The sequence below is a fragment of the Scyliorhinus canicula genome, chromosome 5 (assembly GCF_902713615.1).
Source record: "Scyliorhinus canicula chromosome 5, sScyCan1.1, whole genome shotgun sequence".
In the NCBI taxonomy this organism is placed as follows: Eukaryota; Metazoa; Chordata; class Chondrichthyes; order Carcharhiniformes; family Scyliorhinidae; genus Scyliorhinus; species Scyliorhinus canicula.
The window spans coordinates 138013231-138039825 of record NC_052150.1 but is presented as its reverse complement, the minus strand read 5'-3'; the positions used below and the strand labels follow the sequence as shown (position 1 = coordinate 138039825).

Genomic DNA, 26595 nt, shown 5'->3' with positions numbered 1-26595 from the left:
ACCAGGCAACATCCTGGTAAATCTCTTCTGCACCCTCTCCAAAGCCTCCACATTCTTCTGGTAGTGCGGCGACCAGAATTGAACACTATACGACCAAGTGTGGCCTAACTAAGGTTCTATACAACTGCAACATGACTTGCCTATTTTTATACTCAATGCCCTGGTCAATGAAGGCAAGCATGCCGTATGCCTTCTTGACTACTTTCTCCACCTGTGTTGCCACTTTCAGTGACCTGTGGACCTGTACACTAGATCTCTCTGACTATCAATACTCTTGAGGGTTCTACCATTCACTGTATATTCCCCATCTGTGTTAGACCTTCCAAAATGCATTACCTCACATTTGTCCAGATTAAACTCCATCTGCCATCTCTCCGCCCAAGTCTCCAAACGATCTCAATCCTGCTGTATCCTCTGACAGTCCTCATCGCTATCTGCAATTCCACCAACCTTTGTGTCGTCTGCAAACTTACTAATCAGACCAGTTACATTTTCCTCCAAATCATTTATATATACTACAAACAGCAAAGGTCCCAGCACTGATCCCTGCAGAACACCACTAGTCACAGCCCTCCAATCAGAAAAGCACCCTTCCATTGCTATTCTCTGCCTTATATGACTGAGTCAGTTCTGTATCCATCTTGGCAGCTCATCTCTGATCCCAGGTGACTTCACCTTTTGTACCAGTCTGCCACGAGGGACCTTGTCAAAGGCCTTACTCAGGTCCATATAAACAACATCCACTGCCCTACCTGCATCAATCATCTTTGTGACCTCTTTTAAAAAGTTAGTGAGACACAATCTCCCCTTCACAAAACCGTGCTGCCTCTCGCTAATACGTCCACTTGCTTCCGAATGTGAGTCGATCCTGTCTCTAAGAATTTTCTCTAGTAGTTTCCCTACCACTGACGGAAGGCTCACCTGCCTGTAGTTCCCTGGATTATCCTTGCTACCCTTCTTGAACAAAGGAACAATATTGGCTATTCTCCAATCCTCCGGGACATCACCTGAAGACGGTGAGGATCCAAAGATTTCTGTCAAGGCCTCAGCAATTTCTTCCCTTGCCTCCTTCAGTATTCTGGGGTAGATCCCATCAGGCCCTGGGGACATATCCACCTTAATATTTTCAAGACGCCCAACACCTCATCTTTTTGGATCTCAATGTGACCCAGGCTATCTACACACCCTTCTCCAGAGTCTTTGGTGAATACTGATGCAAAGTATTCATTTAGTACCTCGCCCATTTCCTCTGGCTCTACACATCGATTCCTTCCCCTGTTCTTCAGTGGGCCAACCATTTCCCATTCCTGGGATGAAGGGCTTTGTCTTATGAGGAAAGGTTTCCTCATATTCCTTGGTGTTCAGAAGAATGCACGATAATCTTACTGAAACATGGAAGATTCTGACAGGGAAGATACTGAGCGAATGTTTTCCCTCATGGAGGAGTCTCGAACAATGGGAACAGCATTCAAAATTCCACTTAAGACAGAGATAAGTATTTCTTCCATCAGAGAGCCGGTAGTCTTTCAAATTCTCTCCTTCATTGAGCATTGGAGACTGTCATTAAATATATTCAAGGCCGAGATTGACAGATGTTTGATTGACAAGTAAACCGAGAGTTAAGGGGGACACGCAGGAAAGTGGAATTAAGGCAACGTCCGATCATCCATGATTTTATTGAATGGCAGAGCAGGAATGAGACACTGAATGGTCTACTCTTGCCCCTATTTTTTAAGTTCATCAGTGCTGTCACCTTGTTGCTCGTTCATTGCTTGGCCAGGTTGCACCTCTTTGATGTCTAAGAAACTAACAATGGCATAGTTCATGAATGGGGTATAATGTATAACCTCTTGTGATATTACATCCAAGTCCTCAGGACTCAACCCCTGACATTGACCTCCATGGTTACCTGCTTCCACTGCCTGCTGACTGCCTGTATGAATGGCCTCCAGACCCCAACAGATACCAGGCGTTGCTCTTGCCTTCCACCTCCGCCACAAACCTTCGCTGCAGCATCTGAAAATCTTTGGAGTCCACACCATCCGAGGTTGTTCAATGTTTCTCAGGTCAGATTCTCTTCCAGCACAACTACCCACACCTGATCTAGCTGCAACGTACTTTCTCCTTAAAAAGGCTGAGGCTTGGGCAGCACGGTGGCGCAGTGGTTAGCAATGGTGCCGAGGTCTCAGGTTCCATCCCGGCTCTGGGTCACTGTCGGTGTGGAGTTTGCACATTCTCCCAGTGTTTGTATGGGTTTCGCCCCCACAACCCAAAGATGTACAGGGTAGGTGGATTGGCCACGCTAAGTTGCCCATTAATTGGAAAAAATAAACTGGGTTCTCTAAATATAAAAAAAAGGTTGAGGCTAGCTTTATGCAATCCAGGCTAGTTTTAACCAATGCCACTCATGATGAGAACTAAATACCAAAGCACGGGGCCAATCAACAGGCATGGTTTCTACTGGCTGGATGGTGAAACCTTTTAAAGCAGCAGGCAGCGCAAATTTGGCATGCTATCTGTGTTGCAGCTAATGGGGGCAAGTTAATCGCATACAGTGATCCGCATGCCCAATTTCAGAGGTCATCAAATTTCACCCCTACTTTATGTAGCATACAATTATGATAAGCCATCCCGGAAATAATAATTTCACCAATTATAATTTATACACAAGTATTGGTCATGATATATTAAGGTAACTGACTATTGAAATGGTTATGCTTCAGTGCCATATTGGAAAACAATATGCATCTACTCTATTGATTTCAACATGTCATTGCACCACTAAGCAAGGAACAAACAACATTTTGAAGACGATTTGAAATTCTATGATTAATTACATCCAACTGTATGGAACACTTGTTAGCTAAAGAATTATAAATCATGCTAGTGTCCTGAAATATTGTGTTCTGTAATCTCATCCACTGCCAAAAGCTCGAAACACGTTTTGCTTAGTGGTGCTATATTTTGCCATCTGAAATTTTGACAGCGAAGGTCATGCACCTTTACAAGATAAAGGGCAAGGAAGATGGCCAACAAAATTTAATTTCATGGGAAACATTGATGTGAAAAGGAAATCAAAATTAATAGCAATTTTTCCTTTCACAGGTCATCCTATTATTAGCTGGCAGAACGATTTTAATCAGTAGCTACGATTGTATATTTGTCTATTTGGCTTGATTTGATTGGATGATTCACCTGAAAACCATAAGTAAATCATTGTTGAAATTGATTTGTGACTCAAGTCAGAACAACATGAATTGAGAAAAACATTCTCAGCTGCCATGGTGCATAATGCACAAAACAACAACACAACATTCATTTTATATATGGTACGTTTATCACGATGAAGTTCAGACATTCAAATATTATTTTTCTTCTCTGGTACTCATTTCCTAAAGGGCAGTGGGGAGCATGGTATTGTGTAAAACAGAGCTTCCTGCGGTCTATCATTTGAATGGAGATAGGTATCGCCACCTTTCCTCTTTTCTACAATTACAGGCAGTGCATAATTTGTGCGGAAAGCACAATTGCTTACAAAGCTTACTTCACAGCAAAGATCGTTAACTTCCACGTCTCATCTAACTTCCGGGAGTGAGCGGTCGCACATCTGATGGCTCCTGCTCAAGGCAGTATTCTTTGGTCTTTTTCTCGTCTGAAGGGAGAAGTTTGTGGATGGAAAGAGGTGTAGGAGTACATGGAGAAGGTGTAACTCCTCTGATGTGACTGGTTGATGGGTCCACAAACTAGGAGTGGGGAGAGAAGAGAGTCTTCGTGGTGTGCCACAGGTTTAGATGGATGAGGACAAATGGGTTATTCTGCCCGCCCAGTGGTCAATGGAGCAGCTCATGGAGTTCAGCCAGCAGAGGAAGGAGGCCCTGGGGGACCTGGCCATAGTGGTGGAGCCGATTAAAGCTGGGATCGAGAGAGTGGTGCAGAGGTGGGAATCCCAGGGCCAGGCGATCCAGAAAGTGGAGGAGGGGGAGCACGAGGAGCAGTTGACTTCATTGGTGGCCGAGGTGGGGTGACGTGGGAGGCCCAGCAGAGGGTGAAGGAGAAGATGGAGGATCTGGAGAATCGTTCCAGGAGGCAAAAATTTGAGGATCGTGGGGATGCCTGACGGCATCAAAGGTGCAGAGGCTGGGATGTTTGTGGCCAAAATGTTGGAACAGTTGATGGGGAGGGGCCTTTGATCGGCCCCCTGGAGACCAACCGAGCGCACAGCGTGTTGATGAGGAGGCCTCAAGCGGGCAAGCCACCAAGGGCGATGGTGGTGTGCTTGCACCACTTTCTGGCTAAAGAGGAGCCTCTTCAGGACGAGGCAGATGAGGAAGTGCACTGGAAAGGAACGAGCTGCAGGTGTACCAGGCACTAGGTGCAGAACTGGTAAAGAGGAGGGCCTGGTTTAACCGGGTCAAGGCTGTCCTCTTCAAGAAGGGGGTGAACTTGGAGGTGCTGTACCCGGCCTGCTTCTGGGTGACCTTCCAGAAGAGTGAATATTATTTTGGCACGTCAGAGGAGGTGATGAGGAACAATGGACTGGCAGGAGATGGAGGACATTGAACTTTGGAGGAGTTTGTGAAAATGTTTCTTGGTTCTCGGGAAACTTTCCCCCTCGAAATGTTTCTTTTGTTTTGATGGTGGGGTGTTTGGTGGGCAGGCCCTCTGTGGGGGAAAATCAAGGGTGAGTGCACTTTTTGCTGCTTTTTGGGGGTGTGTGGATGGGGGGGGGGGGGGGAAGAGGGGTTTAGCGTCCTCGGACTGGGGCCATTATGCTAGCTAGGCGGGCTAGTTAACGGGAGTGTAGTGGGGGCTTGTCAGGAGATAGATGTTGGGGGAGGGGGGTGGGGTTGTTGTTTTGTTTGGGAATTGGGGGAGGATGGGTCTCTAACAAGGGTGAGGTTGATGTGGCGCAGATGGAAAGGGAGTGATGACCGTGGACATGCGAGGGGGATTCTGGAGGGTCACGTGACATGCACCAGGGGCTGGACCCTTGGAGGGCCGAGGGATAAGGAATTTTCATATTTCTCTCATGTTCATCGGGTGTGCTCTCGGACTGATTTTTTTTTGTGGTGGACAAGGTGTTACTGGCGGGGCTGGTCGATTCAGAGAATTCGGTGATTGGGTCCCTGACCACGTACCACACTGTGTAGACCTGTGAGTGGACCTGGGGCGGGAGCCAAGCGACAGAATGGAGACTGGATGTGGGGTTGTTGGCGGATGAAGAGGTGTGCAAGAGGGTGAGGAATGCCACCCTGTGGGAGGCACTTCGGACCCATTGGTTGATATTGGGGGCATTATGGCCAGTTCTCTCTCGGGGTACAAGGTGAAGATGGGAAAGTGCAAGGTGTTCCCGATTGATACCAGAAGGTTGGAGAGGAGGTTAGGAGAGCTGCCGTTTCAGGTAGTGGGGGTGAGCTTTAGAGTCCTGGGAATTCAGGTGACGCGGGGTTGGGGACAGTTGCACAAGTTGAATTTGAATTGGAGTAGATGAAGGGTGACATTGAGATGTGTTGCCATTGTCGCTGACGGGACAGGTGCAGACAGTAAAGATCACGGTGCTGCCAAGGTTCCTGGTCGGATTTCAGAACCTCCCGATTATTGTTCCGACGTCATCCTTTAAAATGGTCAACGTGCTGCTCTTGGGAAAGACCCCAAAGGTCAAGAGGGCTTTTTGGAACGGGGCAAGGGTTGGCGTTGCCGAACATAATGAACTATTACTGGGCGATGGACATCGCAGTGGTTAGGAAATGGGTAGTGTCGGAGGGGTCGTCTCAGGGCAGATGGAGGCAGATTCTTGTAGAGGAACAAGCTTATGGGCATTGTTAACATTGCCTCTGCTGTTCTCGCAGGCCAGACACTCCATGAGCCAAGTGGTGGTGTCCGACCAATTTGTGACAACCATAGGTTTGCACCGGGGTGCTGGATGTGAGGATTCAGGGGTGGCGGAAGGCAGGGGCCAAACAGTTTGGAGACCTGTTTCAGGGGACAGTTTTGCGAAATTGGAGGACCTGGAGAAAGAGTATGAGCCGCCATGGGGGAATGGTTCAGGTACCTGTACGTTCGGGATTTTGTGACGAGAGATGTGCCATCTTTTCCTGGGTTGCCAGCCTTGGGGGTTGCAGGATAAGGTACTGTCGAGGGAGAAGATATAAGGTTTACAAGGAGCTGATGGATTGATAGGGGGCTCCGGTAGGGGATATAAAGCATCAGTGTGAGGAAGAGCTGGGAGGGGAAGAGGACGACAGCACGTGGGTTGAGGCCCTGCAAAGGTTGAATGCGTCCTCCTCGTGTGGCGAGGCTAAGGCTCATTCAGTTTAAGGTAATTCATAGAACATATATGATGGTAGTGTGGATGAGTAGGTTTTTTTGAAGGGGTTGAGGATAGATGTTGGCGGGGTGCGGGGGACCCACTAATCACGTCCAAATGTTCTGGGCATGTCCGAAGATAAAGGAAGGGGTTTGCAGACGTAATGTCCGAGGTGCTGGGGGTGAAGAGCCCCAAGTCCAGAGGTGGCAATATCCGGGGTTTGGATTTGGATTTGTTTTATTGTCAAGTGTACGAGGTACAGTGAAAAGTATTGTTCTGCGTAGTCAAGCCAGATCATTCCATAGATGAAAAAACATTGGACATAAAAAAATACACAAACTAAATACATAGAAACAAGTATCGGGTGAAGTACTACTCAGTATGAAGAGGTCAGATCAGTCCATAAGAGAGTGCCGGAAGACGCTGGAGTCCAGGGGATGAGGGACGACGATGTTTTGGCCCTTACCTCCCTGATAGCCCAGAGACAGATCTTACTGAGATTAAGGGATTCAGGGCCACCAAAAGCAGGGGTGTGGGCGTGTGACCTGGCAGAATTTCTGAGGCTGGAGAAGGTCAAGTTCGTCCTGAGGGGGTTGGTTGACGTGTTCGCTCAGAGGTGAAAGCCGTCCTTTGACTTCTTTAAGGAGGATTGAGGGGTCAGCAAAAAGAGGGGGTGGGGAAGGTGGTTACAATGGGGAAGGCAGAATGGGAGCGAGGACAGGGAGAAACGGGAGGGGTGGGTGTTGGTTATTTATAATGTTATTTATAATGTTGGGCAAGTTTACTTCTGCTTCGATTTGTTTTTATGAAAATGCCTCAATAAAATATATTTTCTAAAAAATCTTTGTTTATAAAAAAGGAATAATATTGAGAACTAAACAAAGGAAGTATTATGACTTTTGATTAAGTTTTACTTGGGTGAGACAAATGCGTCAGTTGGGCCGCAAAAACGATTCTCCTCTTTAATGCCTACTGCAGAGCTGTAAAGAAAATATTAAAGATACTAGGATGTATACCAAAGAGCAATCCTTCCTCTTACAAAAAAGGTTAACCTCCATCCAGGATATGAAACCCGACAAATCTTTCTTCTCTAGCCTCTTCCTCTCACCCTCTGCTTTATCAACATTATTATGGTCATGGTTCCTCTGAATCTTCCTCTCTTATTCAACTTGGGAGTTTCAACAGCTAGCAAAGCAGGAGTGATTCCACAGGGTGTTGCCACAAAGGCTGACATTTTAAACCAAAAGTCAGCTATTTTTAAATCATTAATGGGGCCTTTTAGCCAGCTGCCTTTGTATCACTGACATCTATCTGTATTAGTGCAAGAACATGCCGGGGCAGAGAAGATTGCAACTTCCAAGGGAAAGTAGATAAACATCTACAACAGAGGAACATTCAGGGCTACGGGGAGATACTAGAGCAATGAGATTAGTTCAGATACTTTCGGCCAAAAAAACTCCTTCCATGTAATCTATTCTGATGTCTTCATCGATATTATGGGCTAACTTCATCGATATTGTACCAATAAGCATGTGCCATTTCACCCTAAAGTTTTGCTGCTTACCTTTTGTTCAGGATAGTGCTGCTTCGATATAAAAGGTGCAACATTGAAACAGCAGGAGTTGCAGGCTGGAGAAATAAATTATTGTGCCTCACAGAGTGGTGCAAATCGGGACTCAAGCCGAGTTTTGGATGGAACAAGCTGTCACAAACAAGTGCCCTAATTGGCTGTTTAGGGTTGAAAAGTATGAAAAGTGCCGATGACAAGATTATGCAGTAGCAGGAGCGCCCTCAAGTGTTTGAACCGTGAACTGACATTGCAAACATAATATAAAAGCAAATCACTGTGGATGCTGGAATCTGAGACAAAAACAGAAAATACTGGAACATCTCAGTGGGTCTGGCAGCATCTGTCGAGAGAAAACGGAGCTAACGTCGACTCTGGACGGCTATTCTTTCCTCATTTTCCTCCAAGGTATTCTTCACTGGAATTCTGAAGGCAGCTATTGGCCCCTCAGTACGACATTCCCAACACGACTGTCGCAAGCAGACACAGACACCCATATCAAAATCCCAGCCCCACAGAGTCTGGTTTGCCACCTGCATGGCTTGGAACTGTTTTTCAACAGGCTATCCTGAAATGTCTAAACTTTGAGCGCAATTTAATGGAAGAAGTTCTAGTGCCATATCGGTCGTGACTTCCTGGGTGATTCCCGAAGGCCGAGCCGGTGAGATCACGGCCTTTATTTAATGGCACTTTGTGCCCGAAATGATTCCCCACGAGCTTCACGCTCAACTGACTGTCCCACCAGCTGATTCCCCAGACTCGTGTCCAGCAGCATCCTGCTGACAAGGGGGAGCTGCTCTTAAACGCTCCCCCTGTACTGACTCCCAGTCAGCGCACAAGCATGGCAGCACGCAGACCTGCTCCACGCTTTGAGAATACTGACCTGGCCGAGCTGCTGGGGACTGTGGAAGCAAGACAGGACACTCTGCTCCCCCAAGGTGGACAGAGGACCAGCAGCAGGGCCGCAAATGCTGTATGGGAGGCAGTGGCAGCGGCCGTGAGTTTAGGCAGCATGTCCAGGAGGACTGCCGTACAGTGCAGGAACAAACCCAACGACCACCAACGGCCACAAGGCTAAGTTAACACCAGCCCCCTGGCATCACTCACGTCTGCCTCCTCCCTGACAGCCCCCCCTCCCCCACCCTGCCCCCCCAAAACAGGTCAGTGGCTGGCACCTCAAACCTTTTCCATATCCAATCACTGCACTTGTGCCCCAGCAACACCACAGGCACATCCCTTATGCCCAGGTGTGGTGCCCATATATGCCATCTTCCATAGACCCCTCCTGATATACCAAGCATGCAGCTCACAATGCCCCTTCGCTATTCTCACTGGAGAAGTTAGCCCATAATAGACATGAAAGGGCACAGACTGGCGTCAGAGTTCCGGACATCAGAGTCCTCATCCCCTATGAGGAACGGGCCCTGGAGCTTGCGGGTTAGCCGAGGTTAGAGCAGTCACCCACAGCGAGGTTGGCCTGCGCTGCAGGTGGTGAGGATCCACTGCCCCTTCAACCACATGACCAGCCTCAATTGAGTTGTTCATGTCAGACAAAATGATCCTTCCCTCCCACTGACCACATGTCCATTGGCTCACAGGATCTCCAACTGATGGGGCCGGGCCAGCTGCTGATGAGACCCCGACTCCTGAGAGAACACCCCTTGGTGTCAAGCTCCGAAGAGACCACCATCGAGGAGTCCCCACTCACCACCAATGCAGAGACATACCTCAGTGTGCGACACATTCTGGGGCACAATTTGGTGAGCACCACACAATTGCCGAAGCACATCGGGTGGAGGCAGGCACATCCAAGGGAGTCAGAAGTCGGACGTCTGCTGGATCCCAGGACTCAGTTGATTCCCAGTCAGATGCCGAACCTCTGGGCACATTTATCCCAGAGCTGATGCAGACGCTAGGAAATGGCCATGTGATTCAGGAGGGGATGTCAATTAAACTCCAGCAGTTATATAGCCGATTGTTGGAGTCCCAAAGGCTACGGCTCAGGAAATGGTGCTGACATGCGAGGCACAAAGCCAACACTGCTAGAGTGGCAACCGTAATGGAAAGCCTGGAGCACATATTCGCTCCTTGAGTGGTGGGATCCAAGGTATGGCTCAGTCAGTGAAGACCATGGCTGAGGGCCTCAACATCATGTCCCAGTCACTGACGGGTATCCCAGACGCAGGTGGACATTGCTGAGGCGCTGCAGAGCATGCCCCAGTCACTGAGGGGTATTCCAGACGCAGGTGGACATTGCCGAGCATGCCCCAGTCACTGAGGAGCATTGCTGAGGGTGTCAACACCATGGAGCAGACAATGGGAGGTGCTAGGACTGGCAGAGCCAGATGGCTCAGACGCCACGGAGCTCACTTCAGCTGCCCCTCTGTCCCATGGAGATACCAGGGCCTTTCGGGAGAAGGGAACACTGGAGGCCGACCTGGTGCCTGCCACCAGGGAGATGACAACGGTCTCCACCTGATCCGAATCCCCCCCCGCCGCCTCCTGACACAGACGGGTCTCAGGATCAGCAGGCAAAACAGGGTGGCACAGCGATGCCAGTGACACCATCAAGTCGGATGGGGCCTTCCGGCTCCAGATCTCCTCAGATAACGTCCACCATAGGCATCAAAGACCATAGATCGTGAGAAGCAGCGGGCTGCCCTCACCTCTGATGTGCATCCTGGGGTCACACCTCAACATAGCGGCAGAGCACCGATTAAAAAGATACTGAGTGGACACTGGGAGGCGGGGGAGTAGCACTATCTGTAGCTAGGGAAAATAGATTTTTCAAATGTTCACTATTAAGCATCTAAAACTTGATACATGAGAAGCCTCTGTTACGTTATTCTGCACAGCCGGCCAGCCTGTACCTTCACCCCCATGTTGCCCTCTGCTCCCCCACTCCCAGCCCCCTGGGAATAGTGGCTCTAGAGCAAAAGCCACTGATGCAGACCTCATTAAGGTGAGGGGCGTGAGAGCACCGTCAGCAGAAAGGCAAGAGTCAGGACTTTGGCATAAGCTGGGGAGCACCAGCGCTAACCTCACAGTGAGTTATCATTTTCCTGCCTTTTATATTGGCCCACTGACAGTGTTGAGACAGGCCGATCACCCTGGGGTGATGTTACACAGACCCTGGGAGGGTGGGACAGGGTAGTCGGGGAGAGGGACAGAGATGGGGAGGAGGGGAATGGGGATGAGGGTGGTGGTGGTTAAAGCGGTGGGAGTTGGGGGGGGGGGGTGAGCTGACGGACAGATCCACTCATCCTATGGGACGTGGGCAAGATGAGGGCCTCCCTGGAACTCCGGGAATGTCAGAGCCCTGTCGCTGCCTGTCCTCCATCCTCCGGCTACTCCACAGGCTCGTCCGAGACCCCCTCGTCTGGCTCCTCATCCTCTGCCGCATGTACCACCTCATCCTCCTCCAGCACGTCACCTATTGTGTGCCAAGTGGAGGAGGGCAAGGACACCCTCTTTGGGGGGGGGGGGGGGGGGTTGTGCTGCAGTGCACCACCAGAGCGGGCCAGGCATCAGAACTGCAATTTGAGCAGTCCGACACACCGCTCAATGACAGCATGGGTGGCAACATGGACCTCGTTATATCAGGTCTCCACCTCTATCTCCAGCCTCCACACTGGTGTCATCCACCAGGACCACAGCAGGTACCCCTGATGCCCCAAGAGGCAAGCCGACATCCTGGGATAATCCTCAAAGACGGCGGGTATCTCCAAAGTGGGGCAGCAGGGTAGCATGGTGGTTAGCATAAATGCTTCACAGCTCCAGGGTCCCAGGTTCGATTCCCGGCTGGGTCACTGTCTGTGTGGAGTCTGCACGTCCTCCCCCTGTGTGCGTGGGTTTCCTCCGGGTGCTCCGGTTTCCTCCCACAGTCCAAAGATGTGCGGGTTAGGTGGATTGGCCATGCTAAATTGCCCGTAGTGTCCTAATAAAAGTAAGGTTAAGGGGGGGTTGTTGGGTTACGGGTATAGGGTGGATACGTGGGTTTGAGTAGGGTGATCATGGCTCGGCACAACATTGAGGGCCGAAGGGCCTGTTCTGTGCTGTACTGTTCTATGTTCTATGTTCTAAAGTCTCCAGGATGGAGATATCATGCATGCTCCTTTGGGAAGCTTGTATAGTCCTGAGGTGGTAGTCGCTCACGAGTTGAACATTCGGGGAGTTGAAACCCTTCCTGTTCATGAAGAGGACGCAAGGCCTCCTGGACCTGGGGCATTCCAGCAATGGTGGAGAATCCTGCTGCCTGGGCATCTTGATGGGCTTGGCCCAGCTCAAAGTTGATGTAGTCAGTTACCCGGGCATACAGGGCAGTGACTTTACAGATGCACTTGTGGAAAAATAATAATAATCTTTATTGTCACAAGTAGGCTGACATTAATACTGCAATGAAGTTACTGTGAAAATCCCCTAGTTGCCACAATCCGGCGCCTCGTTGGGTACACTGAGGGAGAATTCAGAATGCCCAATTCACCTAACAAGCACGTCATTGGAAGGAAACCGGAGCACTGGGAGGAAACCAACGCAGATGCAGGGAGTAGGTGCAGACTCCGCACAAGCAGTGGCCCAAGCGGGAATCGAACCTGGGACCCTGGAGCTGTGAAGCAACAATGTTGAAATGCCGCACAAATCCCCACTCGCGCCACGGAATGATCCTGTGACATAAAGGTTCAGGACTGGGGTGACCTTCGTGCACACTGGGAGCAGGCGCACTCCTCCTCCATAGGCTGCAAAGTCCACGAGGCCATGATACAGGTGCTACACCATCACTATGCCTTGTACATCTCTTTGCATGACCAATGATGCCTGTTCAACTTTGGGCATCGCTGGCGTTCCCCTCTGGGTCCCCCCTCGGCCTGACGGGCAGCCGGGTTCACCGGTTGTAAGGTGGCCCCCTGCACATGGGGTGACGCCTCTGGCCTGCGTCAACACTGCTGCCACCTTCTCCGGTGCCTGACCGCCTGGACTGCCTTCAACACCGCGAGGGCTGCCGCTGGGGGGGGGGGGGGTCAAAAACACCATCCATTGTGGTACCTGTAAGGAATTGGAGAAGGAGACAGACTGACAATCAGTTCTGGCTTTCACCCCAGGACCCTTATAGCCAGTGGAGAACCCCATTCTGCACACTCAGCCCTGGCCACATCAGGAGCCTATAGAGCCCAGATCCCTGCCGGGAACATTCTGGAGACTGTGCTCAGGCGCCCTCCACTGAGCCACACACTCGCCCTTTGGTCGGGGGGATACCCTGAGTGCTGAGGCCCAGCTCTTGGGTGCCTGATTGTTAGCTGCTGCCTCTCTGGTGCTGATGCCGCCAGGGGTCAGCAAAGTGTCCAGGCCTCACAGTTTGATTGGAATGCGAAGCAATAACACTCACCTGTGCCCATGTGAATCCACTTGGGAATATTGTATTTATTAAACAGTCAAGAATAGCTTTACACAAAAAACAAACAAACAAACAAACAAAGGGGCCTCACGGTAGCATGGTGGTTAGCATCAATGCTTCACAGCTCCAGGGTCCCAGGTTCGATTCCCGGCTGGGTCACTGTCTGTGTGGAGTCTGCACGTCCTCCCCGTGTGTGCGTGGGTTTCCTCCGGGTGCTCCGGTTTCCTCCCACAGTCCAAAGATGTGCAGGTTAGGTGGATTGGCCATGCTAAATTGCCCGTAGTGTAAGGTTAATGGGGGGATTGTTGGGTCCGGGTATATGGGTTACGTGGGTTTAAGTAGGGTGATCATTGCTCGGCACAACATCGAGGGCCGAAGGGCCTGTTCTGTGCTGTACTGTTCTATGTTCTATGTTCTAAACAACTTAACAGTCCACAGATAACAGTAACCAGTAATCGACAAGGAAAAGTCACCGTGCCATACACACAGGGACCTTTTCGCTGCAGAATATTGGTACAAACACAAAGTTTGGATCTATTATTATGGGCCAGGGTTTAGAGAATACCACAGTATATCATGGAGTTCACCTGACTCAACTTTTAATAGATTTTGATTCTGGGGAGCACAAGGGCCCACTTCACAGGTGTGATACAACAGAGGTCTAAAGTATGTTTAAACAAACAATGTTTATTCTATGAATCCAGTCAACATTTTATAAACACACAGTAAGCATCTTATCAACTACCAACACTGATAATCCCCACAGATACAATACGCTATAGGTAACCCTTAATAACCTTCCTAGCAACATCCATAAGTCAAAAACCCTTTTTAATAAAGACAGTAAGTTTGTATTCCTTACAGAAACAGGTATTACTTTGAAATCATCAAGTGATCTGGAGGCATTCTTTAGTAGGCAGAGAGAGAGAGAAAACACCTCCATGGTTTGAATGCAGCTCCCCTAACTGAAAATGAAACTAAAACAAAGAGCCAAAAAACAGCTTCCAACTCAAACCGAAAGTAAAACGCCAGCAACACAACTCAGCTCCACCCACACAATGACATCACTGCAGCTATTTGATAAATACACTTTTCTTAAAAGGACCCTCACATGACAGTAAGAAGTCTTACAACACCAGGTTAAAGTCCAATAGGTTTGTTTCAAATCACTAGCTTTCAGAGCACTGCTCCTTCCTCAGGCATTCACCCGAGGAAGGACCAGTGCTCTGAAAGCTAGTGTTTTGAACAAACCTGTTGGACTTTAACCTGGTGTTGTAAGACTTGTAACTGTGCTCACCCCAGTCCAACACCGTATCTCCATGGCCTCACATGACACTACACACAGAAAACCTAATACACATTAAAGAAATAATCAACAGTGTAATGTTACCAACATCCGAATGAACCCCCCGTTCCCCCCCCCCCCCCCCCCCCCCCACTCCTGCAGCTCCCAGCAGCGGACTCGCATCAGTGGAAAGTCGCTTGGGGTTATCACAATATATCGGAGAGTCACACTGACGCAGAGCATGGCGGAAGAGTAAGAGAGCACCACTTTTCAGAGTCTCAAGTTTCAACAAAAAGAGACAATGCAAAGGCGCTCAGCAGTGAGCAGAACAATACACATAGCTCCCAAACAGGAGATATAAATAAGCAACAGTATGAAAAGGCACCAACAATTTGCACGGCCTCCAAATCTGAAACAGCAAACAGTCACTAGCCCCAGAAAGCCACCAACAACCTTCAAAAGCAGTTCTTCATGGCCTTCAAGTTGTCCAGTTCAAGTGAGCTGCCACCCTTCTCCTGTAGTACAGGCATCTGGCCACCTGCTCCACCCAGTTCTTGGTCCTGGCCACAGAAGTAAAAGAGGCAATAGCAAGCAAACACCCATCTTCCAGACATAAAACACTGAACAGTCCGCTGGACAATAAAAGCACCAGAAAACTACAAAGTAGTTCTTCATACCTCCAGCAAGTTGCTCAGTTGAATCAGTCTGCCACCCTTCCTTCCAGAGTAGCAACAGCAGGCCACCTGACACCCTCGCTCTCCTTGCCACAGGTCACAGAATTAAAAGAGACAATAGCGCGCAAACACACAGCTTCCAGACATGAAAGATTGAACAGTCAGCAGTACAACACAAGCGCCAGCAAGCTGCAAAGTGGTCTGCTTGCCTTCAGCAAATCATTCAGTAGAATCATCAGGCACCCTGCTACTTTTGTCAACATTGGCAGTAGCTACATCTCACTTTCCTCACTCCTGGCAACAGAAGCAAAAGAGGTGGCAGCAAGCAGACACACAGCTTCTAAGTAGCAGCAACAGCATTAGGACCTCTCCACCTCTCACTCCCCCTCTGGCAGCTCCAGCAGCAGATTCTCAAGGCAGGAACAATCATTACCTGAAGCCACACCAACACAGTGCATAGAAGAGGGGGCGACAAAGCACCCCACCCCGTCTTCAGTCCAGTAGTAGCCCAGCCAAATCCTCCCCTTGCCTCACTCCTGGTCAAAGAATCAGAAGTGGCAGCCGCAGCAAATAGAAGCTAGGCCTTCAGACAGCTCTGCAGCCAAAAGCAGGAGCACACATAAAAAACACCAACTGCAGGCACTTGGGAGCTGTGAAGTGCTCACATAACTAACAATGCCAATTCATTGTTAGCAATAGCCTTCGGGCTCTGAAGCTAGAGGCTGCTCACAGTCAAAGGGAGTAAAAGTGATCTTCAGCATATAACCAAGACTAGGGCTCTGTCGTTGAAGTGTTTGGTCGGACAGACAGGCAGCAGCTGTAGTTTCCCGTTATGGGTATGCACAATATTGGAGGATGTCCTCTAGTCCCCACAGACACTAAGCCCTTCATCCCCCAACCCAGGCGTTACTCCCCGACCAGCCGTGCCACCCCCCACTCGCCCCCCTCCCCCCCACCCGCCCGGCACTGGGGCGACATGCCTGGGTGGAAATGGCTACTCACCTCCTCAGCAGCCATTGCGCCAGCTTCCAACGTTTGAAAAAAAAAAAGTGCGCTGAGCCCCTCTCAAAGGGAGTCAGTTAGATCCCGGGAGGCCATTAGATTGGACTTGCATATCATAAATGAGATGGAGATTGTTCTTAATTGGTGTCTCACTGGGGGGGATCTGGAACACGGCACCGGGAGCGGGCTGGATAAATTGCGAACCAATTTGTGCCTGGGGCACATCCTGATTTTGGCCTGTCCCGCTATTTAACCGGCATGCCCAGACCCTCGCCAGGCACAACACAGCTGTTAAATTGCGCCCTTAATTTCTAGAAGAAGTCCACTTTTCTCCCCCTTAACATCGTGGGGGCGATTCTCCAAGCCCTACACCGGGCCGCCTCCGATGGGGTCTGGCCCGGGATCGGGGCCCACCGATCGACGGGCTGGCCTCTCGCCCCCCCGGGCCTACCTTCTGGCGCGGCCAGCTCCTGAACACCGACGCCATGTTGAGTCGGGGCCAGCGCGCTGAAGTCCCCTGCGCATGCGCAGGTTGGCACGGCCCAACTCCGCATGCGCGGGTTGGTGCGGCGCCAATTTGGCGCCGGGAAAGGAGGCTGGAACGGCGTGAAACGCAACGGCGATCACTAAGGCACGAACACTTGGGCTCCATTTGGGAGAATCACCCCCTCTGTTTTTGGGACAGAAGCTGCATTGAAAGATATACAGTAGATAGACCAACATTTTAAACCTACAAGTGCTACTCACTGGCTACAACTTGTACCCAACTTGATATTTAACTCAGCCTCCAAATTCCAGCACTCCCGCTTGGAACAGGATGTGTCCTTACACCTGGATTTAAATTCAGGGCTCAGAGGACACTAGTGTGATTTTTGTGGATCATGGGTTGGACTTGATCCCTGGTGTTGAATGGCCCGAACCATTAATGAAAACATACAGCAACATTTTTAACAAATGTATTTTATATTTGTGAAGAGCATAAGTGCTCTAGATAAGCCTGCAGGATGAAGCAGTGGGTGCTTGCCATTGTTCTCTACTGAGAAATAGCACGACTTCACTAGTAAAATCCAACACGAGCCCTGTGCATATTCACCCTTAACTGAAGTAAAGCAAGCTCTGTAAATTGGCAGGATGAATCGAGAGTTTACATCGTCCGCAAACTGCAACGGTTTCAAAATAATTCTACGTATCCTTTTATTAGAATGTTTTAGTTTTGTCAAAAAGCTTGTCCATCATTTGGATACTTTACAAGTTTATACATTAATCATATAGTATTATACTGAAACCAAAGTGTGATGCAGAATTAATCCACTGGCATTGGTTCAATCCTCATACTAGCTGTGGTAGTTCATGGAGCACTGCGTGCGGAAGGGTTGGGGAGAATCTGTTTCCATTGGTCGGGGACTCTAAAACAGTGTTCTTCAAACTTTTTTTCTGGGGACCCATTTTTACCAACGGGCCAACCTTCAGGACCCAACCCGGCCAACCTTCGCGACCCACGCCGGCCGACCTTCGCGACCCACACCGGCCGACCTGAGCAACCCACCATTTTCTCTTACCTTGTTTGCTGCTGATACAAATGGAGGTTTTGGGTCCCTTTGGCCCTCATACCCGCTCCTCCAATGGAACCTGTTGGATGAAGGTGAAGCCTTCCAGTGTCGGAAAGTATGGAGTCTCCATTTGTCCAAAGCTCTGCATTTGTTTTCCTGTAAAATTTTATCAAATAAACCCGCCCCCCGAACTTGTAAAACAAAAAGCTACGACAGTTTAAAAAAACCCGGCCGCACTGCACATGCGCGCCCGATAATCGGCGCGCATGCACATAGTTTTGCGCATGCGCGCCGATGATCGCGCATGCGCACTGTGGCCGAATTTTGTTCACATGTTCGCGGCCATTTTAAAGGCCACTTGCAGCCGGCGTTATTAAAAGCTGGCTGCTGTGCGGGGATTTGCGCGATCGGAAGCCGTGAAGGACGGCTCCGCGACCCTCCCGACACCCGCCCGTTACTCACCTGCGGGTCGCGCCCCCGAGTTTGAAGAACACTGCTCTAAAACACAGGTCAGTTTCATAGAATCATAGAATTTACAGTGCAGGAGGCCATTCAGCCCATCGAGTCTGCACCGGCTCTTGGAAAGTGCACCCTACCCAATGTCAACACCTCCACCCTATCCCCATAACCCCATAACCCAGTAACCCCACCCAACACGAAGGGCAATTTTGGACTCTAAGGGCAATTTATCATGGCCAATCCACCTAAGCTGCACATTGTTGGACAAGGGGCCAATTAGGACTAAGAGGAGGGGAAATTATTTCACTCAAAGAGTTGCACGGTATGCAGCACGGTAGCCTTGTGGATAGCACAATTGCTTCACAGCTCCAGGGTCCCAGGTTCGATTCCGGCTTGGGTCACTGTCTGTATGGAGTCTGCACATCCTCGCTGTGTGTGCATGGGTTTCCTCCGGGTGCTCCGGTTTCCTCCCACAGTCCAAAGATGTGCAGGTTAGGTGGATTGGCCATGATAAATTGCCCTTAGTGTCCAAAATTGCCCTTAGTGTTGGGTGGGGTTACTGGGTTATGGGGATAAGGTGGAGGTGTTGACCTTGGGTAGGGTGCTCTTTCCAAGAGCCGGTGCAGACTCGATGGGGCGAATGGCCTCCTTCTGCACTGTAAATTCTATGATATCAAATTCTATGAAATCATTAAAATGCTTTACCTCAGGGGATTGTGCATGCTCCAGGGCTCAATACATTAAAGGCTGGGATAGTCAAGATTTTCTAGCTGCTCAGAGTATTAACAGATTTTGGGGGAAAATGGAGTTAAAGCCCAAAATCAACCATGATTGCATTGAATAGTGGAGCAGGCTCAAAGGGATGCATAGTGTACTCCTCTTCCTATTTCCTATGTTTGTATGGTGCCCCAAAGCTATATATCAGCACACTGATGCCTTTGGTCCTTTGTGGACAATGGCTAATTACCAACAACACATAGACCACGAGGAGATATTTTGACCATATTTCCACAGAAGGAATTTGGAAATGAGTTGCGTATAATTACATGTTAAATTGATGTAGGTTGAAACACGTAAACAAAACAGTGTAACAAGTGGTATCTGGGCGTGTCTCACTAAAATGTTTTTAGTTATAAAGATCTAACAAGTGCGCACAAGTCACCTGAGACAAGTGAAAGGCACTGTATGCAGTCCAGATTGCAAGGAGGTGTTATTGCTGCACACTTGTGATTACTGAATTTTATGATTATATATTTAGGGACACTCCTAAATAAGAGATTTATTATAGTATTGCACTGGGGAGGGTGCAGAACAGGATATAAAAACAAATGTTGGAAATAGCAGTTCAGGCAGCACCTGTGGAGAGAAACACAGAGTTAACATTTCAGGTCAATGACCTTTAATCAGTGCAGGCCTGTTCTAAAGAAAAGAAAACGGAGTTAAAATGTTAACTCTGTTTCCAGCACCCAGAGTACTTTTGTGTTGGATTTATAAGCACATGACAAGGACTGGAGAACTTTAGCTGAGGAAATATTGGATATGAAGTGGCTGTTTGCTTTGGGGCAGATGAGGATGAAGGGAAATCTAATTGAGGTGCATAAAATAATGAGGCTCCTAATTAGAGTTGATATGAAGGACCTCTTTATTGTGAGCAGAGCATCCAATAACCAGGGGTCACAGATGTGGTGATCACAAGTTAACCAGATGCAACACAACTGAGCAACCACTAGAGGGAGCACGGGAGAGCCACATAAATAGATCAGGACAGGAAGTGAGGACACACTTCATTGAGGGCAGAACTTGGAGCAACACATATACACTCTTCACAGCAGGCGGGCTGGTAAGCAGGACACAGTAAGCAAAGCTGGTAGATAGCACTGGAAGGTAGTTCTAGGTCGAGCTCTGGAAACTGAACGAACCCACAATAAAGCATCTTCTCCACACTTGAGACTACGAGCTTTATTAAGACACGAGTAACAACACATGGTACCTAGGAGTGATTTCAGACGCTTATGACAGGACAACTCAGCTGCAGATACAGAAAACAAAAAAAAAATGGCATGGAAATCTCAACCAAGAATGGCATGGAGATCTCCTGCTGGACATTCGACTGGGGAAGACATTGCTGATGAGAGGATGTGCCTTGGACACACACTTCACCTGAACACGACTGGAAAAGTAAGAAGTGTCTGGGAAAGGTTTAAACAAATGTTCGATTTCGCTATCATAGCATATGATGCAGCGGCAGCCTCAGACGAAATTAAAATAGCAATTCTCATCGAAGGAAATGAAGCTTGGAAAGTTTATAATGGATTTAAATACTCAAAAGGTGAAGACAGAAACAGCTTACAAACGGTACTAAACAAATTTGAAGAGTACTGTGAGAAATTTGAACAGCAAGACATGCTCACAGTCCAACCTGCACAGAGACTGAGTGATGCAAAACTTAAAAAATCACGAAGAGAGCAAGAAATCGCGAATGGAAAGTACAGATCAAAAAGAAGAAATAAAAAGAATTTCTCACAAAGCCAAAACGCTGAAACCCTGTCCAAATCGGGAAGAGAAGATCACTTACGAATTTTGCAGTCCTGGTGGGACAGTAAAATCGCTGAAATCCGCGAAAAACGGCAAAAAATGGCGTCGGAGCACATTGTGCAGTCTCTGGTAAGCAAAGAACTACAAATCGCGTCTGCGCATGCGCCGGAACCGGAAGTCGCGCATGCGCAGTTTGAAAAAGATCGCAGCGACGATCGTTATGCGCATGCGCAAGCCGCGCATGCGCAGTCAAAAAAAGTCGTCGTCGCGGATCGTCGTGCGCATGCGCAAGCCGCGCATGCGCAATGGGAACGAAACCGCACAGTGCAGGAGGAAAGCCGATTTGCGCATGCGCAAGTCATGCCAACGCGTGACGTCATGACGTCTGAGCATCCTGACCACGCCCACTTAAAAGGGAAATGCCCGAAAATTGAAAATAAGACACTTAAAGTGGTAAACACAAATTTTCTTGCCTCAGAACACAGAAAAACGCCTGAACTTACACCAACAGTTAAAAACAACTTGCACAACACCCTGAAAAAAGCAGTCTGCACCACCCAAAGTGAAGAGAACAAAAAGAATTCCGAAACAACAAAAGATGATTTGTTTTTCGAAGAATACTACTCAGACACAGCTGAGTCAGTCGGATATGCTTCTCACAGCATCAGCGACACGGTCGCAAAGTTCAACACGAATCAACTCGTGGTAGAAGAATCCAACCAGGATGATTTGTTTTTCGAAGAATACTACTCAGACACAGCTGAGTCAGTCGGATATGCTTTTCACAGCATCAGCGACACGGTCGCAAACTTCAACACGAATCAACTCGTGGTAGAAGAAGCCAACGAAGATGAAATGGCTATCAAGGAATACTACTCAGACATGGAGGAGTTATTTGGACATGCTGATCACAGCATCAGCGACACCGTTGCAAAGCTCAACACGACTCTACTCATGGTGGATGAATCCAACACCATGGTGCCATGGCAGCTCGTCGATACATTGGATGACAGCAATACCCAAGACGAAGACGACGCCACACAGAGAGCACAGGAAGACTCCACGGAGCGAGCGATGACAGGCTCCACAGTGCGAGTGATGAAAGACGCCAACAGGGATGCAAGCAAACACTCCCGGGCGGACACCAAGCATGAACAAGACCATGAAGGTAAACCCGCTGTACCTGAGCAACCGCAAGCAGACCATGAAAGTCTACCAAGCTCACAGGAACAAGAAGAAAGAGCGGACTATGAAAGTCCAACACGCTCACAGGAACAAGAAGAAAAAGCAGACTATGAAAGTCCAACACGCTCACAGGAACAAGAAGAAAGAGCGGACTATGAAAGTCCAACACGCTCACAGGAACAAGAAGAAGACAATGCACCTCTGCCCACTGCATGCGAAGACAGTGACAAGGTGATCACACTCAACGTACAGGATCACAGTGAGACTGACAGTTCTCGGCTTGTCTGTACCGAAGCACAGAGCGAAAACAGTGACAAGGTGCTCGCACTCGACGTACAGGATCACAGTGAGACTGACAGTTCTCAGCTTGTCTGTACAGAAGCACAGAGTCGGGCCACCCAACAGTCCAGAGAGACGATGCCGAAAGAAAACATGCAGATTTGGACTCCAGAAGAGGAGCACCTGGAGCCCAGAGAGACAACGCCAAAAGAAAACATGCAGATTTTGACTCCAGAAGAGGAGCACCTGGAGTCCACAGAGACAATGCCGAAAGAAACCATGCAGATTCTGACTCCAGAAGAGGAGCACCTGGAGTCCAGAGACATCAAACAAAAAGAAACCATGCAAATTTTGACTCCAGAAGAGGAGCACCTGGAGTCCAGTGAGATAACATCAACAGAAATCATGAAGATTTTAACTCCAGAAGAGGAGCGCCGAGAGTCCACAGACACCACGTCAATTGTAATCATGGAGGTATTGACTCCAGAAGAGGAGCGGCAAGAGTCCACAGACACCGCGTCAAATGTAATCGAGAAGACTTTGACTCCGGAAGAGGAGCACCAAGAAAGCAAAGATGCGGAATCCAATTCTCCACAACTGATTGATGTCACCTGCACCGATGCAACATCAGATCATTCGCACCACTCGCGAGACGGCATGCTAAATGACTCAAATTATCCACTCGGGACACTCGTAGAGTATAACAAAAAAAACAAAAGTCAAAAGAAACACGGCAAGAACAGAAACAACATGAAGCGCGACAAGACCAACAACAATAGCAAGAAGCACAGCAGAAACGAGAATGACAACAGCAAGAACAAAAGCAACATGAAGCGCGACAAGACAAACAACAAAGTCAGGCACACAGATAGCGACAACGACAGAGACAGAAACAACAAGAATGGCAACGAGAACAACAAAGTCTGGAACAACAACAGTGCCAACACCAAAGACGGAAACGACAAAAACAGCGACCAGTACGGCAATGAAAACAACAAAAACAAGAACGACAGAAACAACAGCAATGAAACAACGACTTGTACACAATGGCACTACTTGGCACATGACGGACAATGCCACAGCGCATGGCAAAACGATGACAAGACTACAAACATGTCATGGGATGACAACGAATCGCACAAACTCACGTCTGCTCCAGAACGAGCAAGCACACCAGCATCCAAGGCGGATGAGACAATAAATCAATACCACAAGCACAGAAAAAAGGCCATGCCAGTCAACATCAGTGAGGTGACCATGCAAACACCTCGGGATGATGCATTGGGTACTTAAAATAACAAAGAACACCAACAACATTCACAGCGGACTTGCAATATCAATATCACCACGTCATCAACAACAACAAAAAAAAAAAAAGAAAAAAAGCTCTGAACAAATTCATCAAGTTTGGACTCATAAATGTTTTATTGAGATTGGACATATAACTACAGTGGCTTTGTACAATATGCAATAGCACCATCACCTGTATAGATACGCATATCATAAGTAACTGTTTTCAATACTGTTTCTTTAATGATGTACAGCAAATATGTAAAGAGAAAAAGGGGGATGGGGTGATTGTAGATTTACTAGATACAAAACAACTGAGCAAACACCAGAGGGAGAGCTACAAATACACCGGGACAGGATGTACAATTTTCTTTAACGATGTACAGAAAATATGTTAAGAGAAAAAGGGGGATGTGGTGATCACAAGTTAACCAGATGCAACACAACTGAGCAACCACTAGAGGGAGCACGGGAGAGCCACATAAATAGATCAGGACAGGAAGTGAGGACACACTTCATTGAGGGCAGAACTTGGAGCAACACATATACACTCTTCACAGCAGGCGGGCTGGTAAGCAGGACACAGTAAGCAAAGCTGGTAGATAGCACTGGAAGGTAGTTCTAGGTCGAGCTCTGGAAACTGAACGAACCCACAATAAAGCATCTTCTCCACACTTGAGACTACGAGCTTTATTAAGACACGAGTAACAACACAACAGACTTATTGCAATTGATCGAAGGATTAGAGGGGAATTGAGGAGAACCTTATTCACCCACAAGGCAGTGGGTGGCTGAAATTCACTGCCTGCAACAGTGGTAGAAGTACAAACCCTCATCACATTTTTAAGTACTTGATGGACACTTGAAGGGCTGGACTAAGAGCTAGAAACTAGAATTCGATTACATAACATAGCAGGCACGGACATGGATGAGCTGAATAGCCTCCTTCAACGTTGTAAATTTCTCTGACTCTACCAGATGCTCGGACTGCATACGGGAATCGTCACTTCCACTGATCTCAAGAAAAAAATCAAAGTGAGACCCAAAGTTTGTAACACATGAAAACTGGGACAGTGGGGTAGAAAATACCCTTCTCATCTCTGGAAGCACAATCTAATCATTCTAAAATATCTCTACTCTGAAGGCTAAAGCCGAGCTTGATGTATCTTGGTCCAGTTCCACAACAATCGGACATTACAAACATTCCCAAAATGGGTAATGATAGAACATGGAAACAGTAAGCATTGGTATTAATAACCCTGAGCTTGAAGTATAGGCACTGAAAATGATGCCATTGTTTTCAATATAGCAATAGTAGTGTGCAGCAAAATATATAACTCACTCAGAAACCATTTATTAATCGCTAACTATCTTGGAGCTAATGTTGAAGCATTCAATTCATATTTAGAATCAAACAATTGAAAACTGCATTATTTATGCAAGATATTTTTGAAGTGGAGATGAAAGAACTGCATTTTCTGGGGAGGGGGTTACAAAAAACTAATTTGCAATTTTGCTCCACGGTTGACAGTGGAATAATTGATTTCTGTTCCACAGGGTGAAAGGCCATATGAGTTACATAAATGGTGCTTCAGGCTGAACCCTGTACTAATAAACAGAAAACCAGAACACAAGACACTGCCTTTGTCACTGGGGATTTATACAGTCCTGCAGGCATATGCTGCTTCTTAACTTGCAGTGTGTCGAACAAACAATGTTTTCATTCATCCAGACACAGATTTGAAGGCCAAATCCTATTAGTTCTCTGGTCACCAAATTTCTATGGAAGAGAATAGTGACATTCTGCTGCGCAGTTGACAAATGTGAACTTGAATACTGGCACCTGGCCAACAAATGTGTTTGCTTCCTTCTGCCTGTACTCACCTTTCCAATCATGTGACAACATGCAGTGCAAGGTCCCGAACCAGAGCATGTCTCAACGTTAAAAAATCAGCAACCAGAGCACGTTTCTGCAGCCATTCCGATCATCCTCCAGCCAATTACCATAATAAAGCAATAGTGCTGCTCAGTTTTGCTTAATGTTTGCCAAATCAGTTCTCGGATCACAAGCCATTTGTCAACAGCATTAGCATGAAAAACAGCCATCAAAATTAAGAACTACTTACCAGCTCATAGTTGACTGGTGGCAAGCACGGTGTCACAACCTGGGGAAGAAAACAAGCCAGTAAGTTTCATTTCAGTGATTCAAGCCAAGTTAGGGCAGAACAACAGTGATGGAACACTTCCATGTTGAAAACAAGGACATTTGCTTAGAAATCAGGCCTCAGAAATCTTGAAAATTAGAATCTAGATTGCAATACCCAAACAAGGAAAAAGGACTATATTTCCACTGCAGAAGGCAGTATTGATATTTTAGGAAAATATTAACCAGCTTGCTAGCAGCACATCCTTGATAGCACACCATCCATTACCTGATAAAGAGCCATTGTGTAATCAAGCCAGAACAAACTAACAAGGTAAACACACACCTGGTCTACTGCAGTGGATAGCTCCAAATGATCACATTTGTGTTTCTCAAGTACTTTTAACAAATTCTTACACCAGCCGTGTCATGAGTTTTAACATGCATTGACCAATACTGGTTTTGAATTATCAGCTTAACACTGCTTTTTGTTTATTTTCAGTACTTTTCAGATGGTTTTTCAGACACAGATGGTTGAATACATGTGGTCCCTAATTATGATTGGAATTTCAGAATGTTATTAATTATCTTTACAGTCTTGAGGGTTATTTCATCACAAGGGCGGCGCAGTGTTTAACACTGCTGCCTCACAGTGCCAGGAACATGCGTTCAATTCCGATCAGTGGCTAGCACTGTTGCTTCACAGCTCCAGGTTCCCAATTCGATTCCCGGCTTGGGTCACTGTCTGTGTGAAGTCTGTACGTTCCCCCTGTGTCTGCGTAGGTTTCCTCCGGGTGCTCCGGTTTCCTCCCACATGTCTCGAAAGACATTCTGAATTCTCCCTCTGCAAACCCAAACAGTTGCCGGAATGTGGCGACTCGGGGCTTTTCACATTTTCACAGTAACTTCATTGCAGTATTAATGTAA

At 47.9% G+C, this 26595-nt stretch overlaps 1 protein-coding gene across 7 annotated transcripts in view; it reads right to left on the bottom strand.

Annotated features, from left to right (window-relative positions):
* LOC119966295 (tensin-3-like) overlaps positions 1–26595 on the bottom strand; it is a 533488-nt gene that overhangs the window by 251852 nt on the left and 255041 nt on the right. For 6 of the 7 annotated variants that reach the window (XM_038797763.1, XM_038797764.1, XM_038797766.1 and 3 more), the window contains one exon: positions 25652–25690. In XM_038797763.1, coding sequence (XP_038653691.1) covers positions 25652–25690 — 39 coding nt within the window. Of the gene's footprint in view, positions 1–7871; positions 7950–25651; positions 25691–26595 lie in introns of those variants that run through there. The other variant, XM_038797769.1, reaches the window with a different exon arrangement.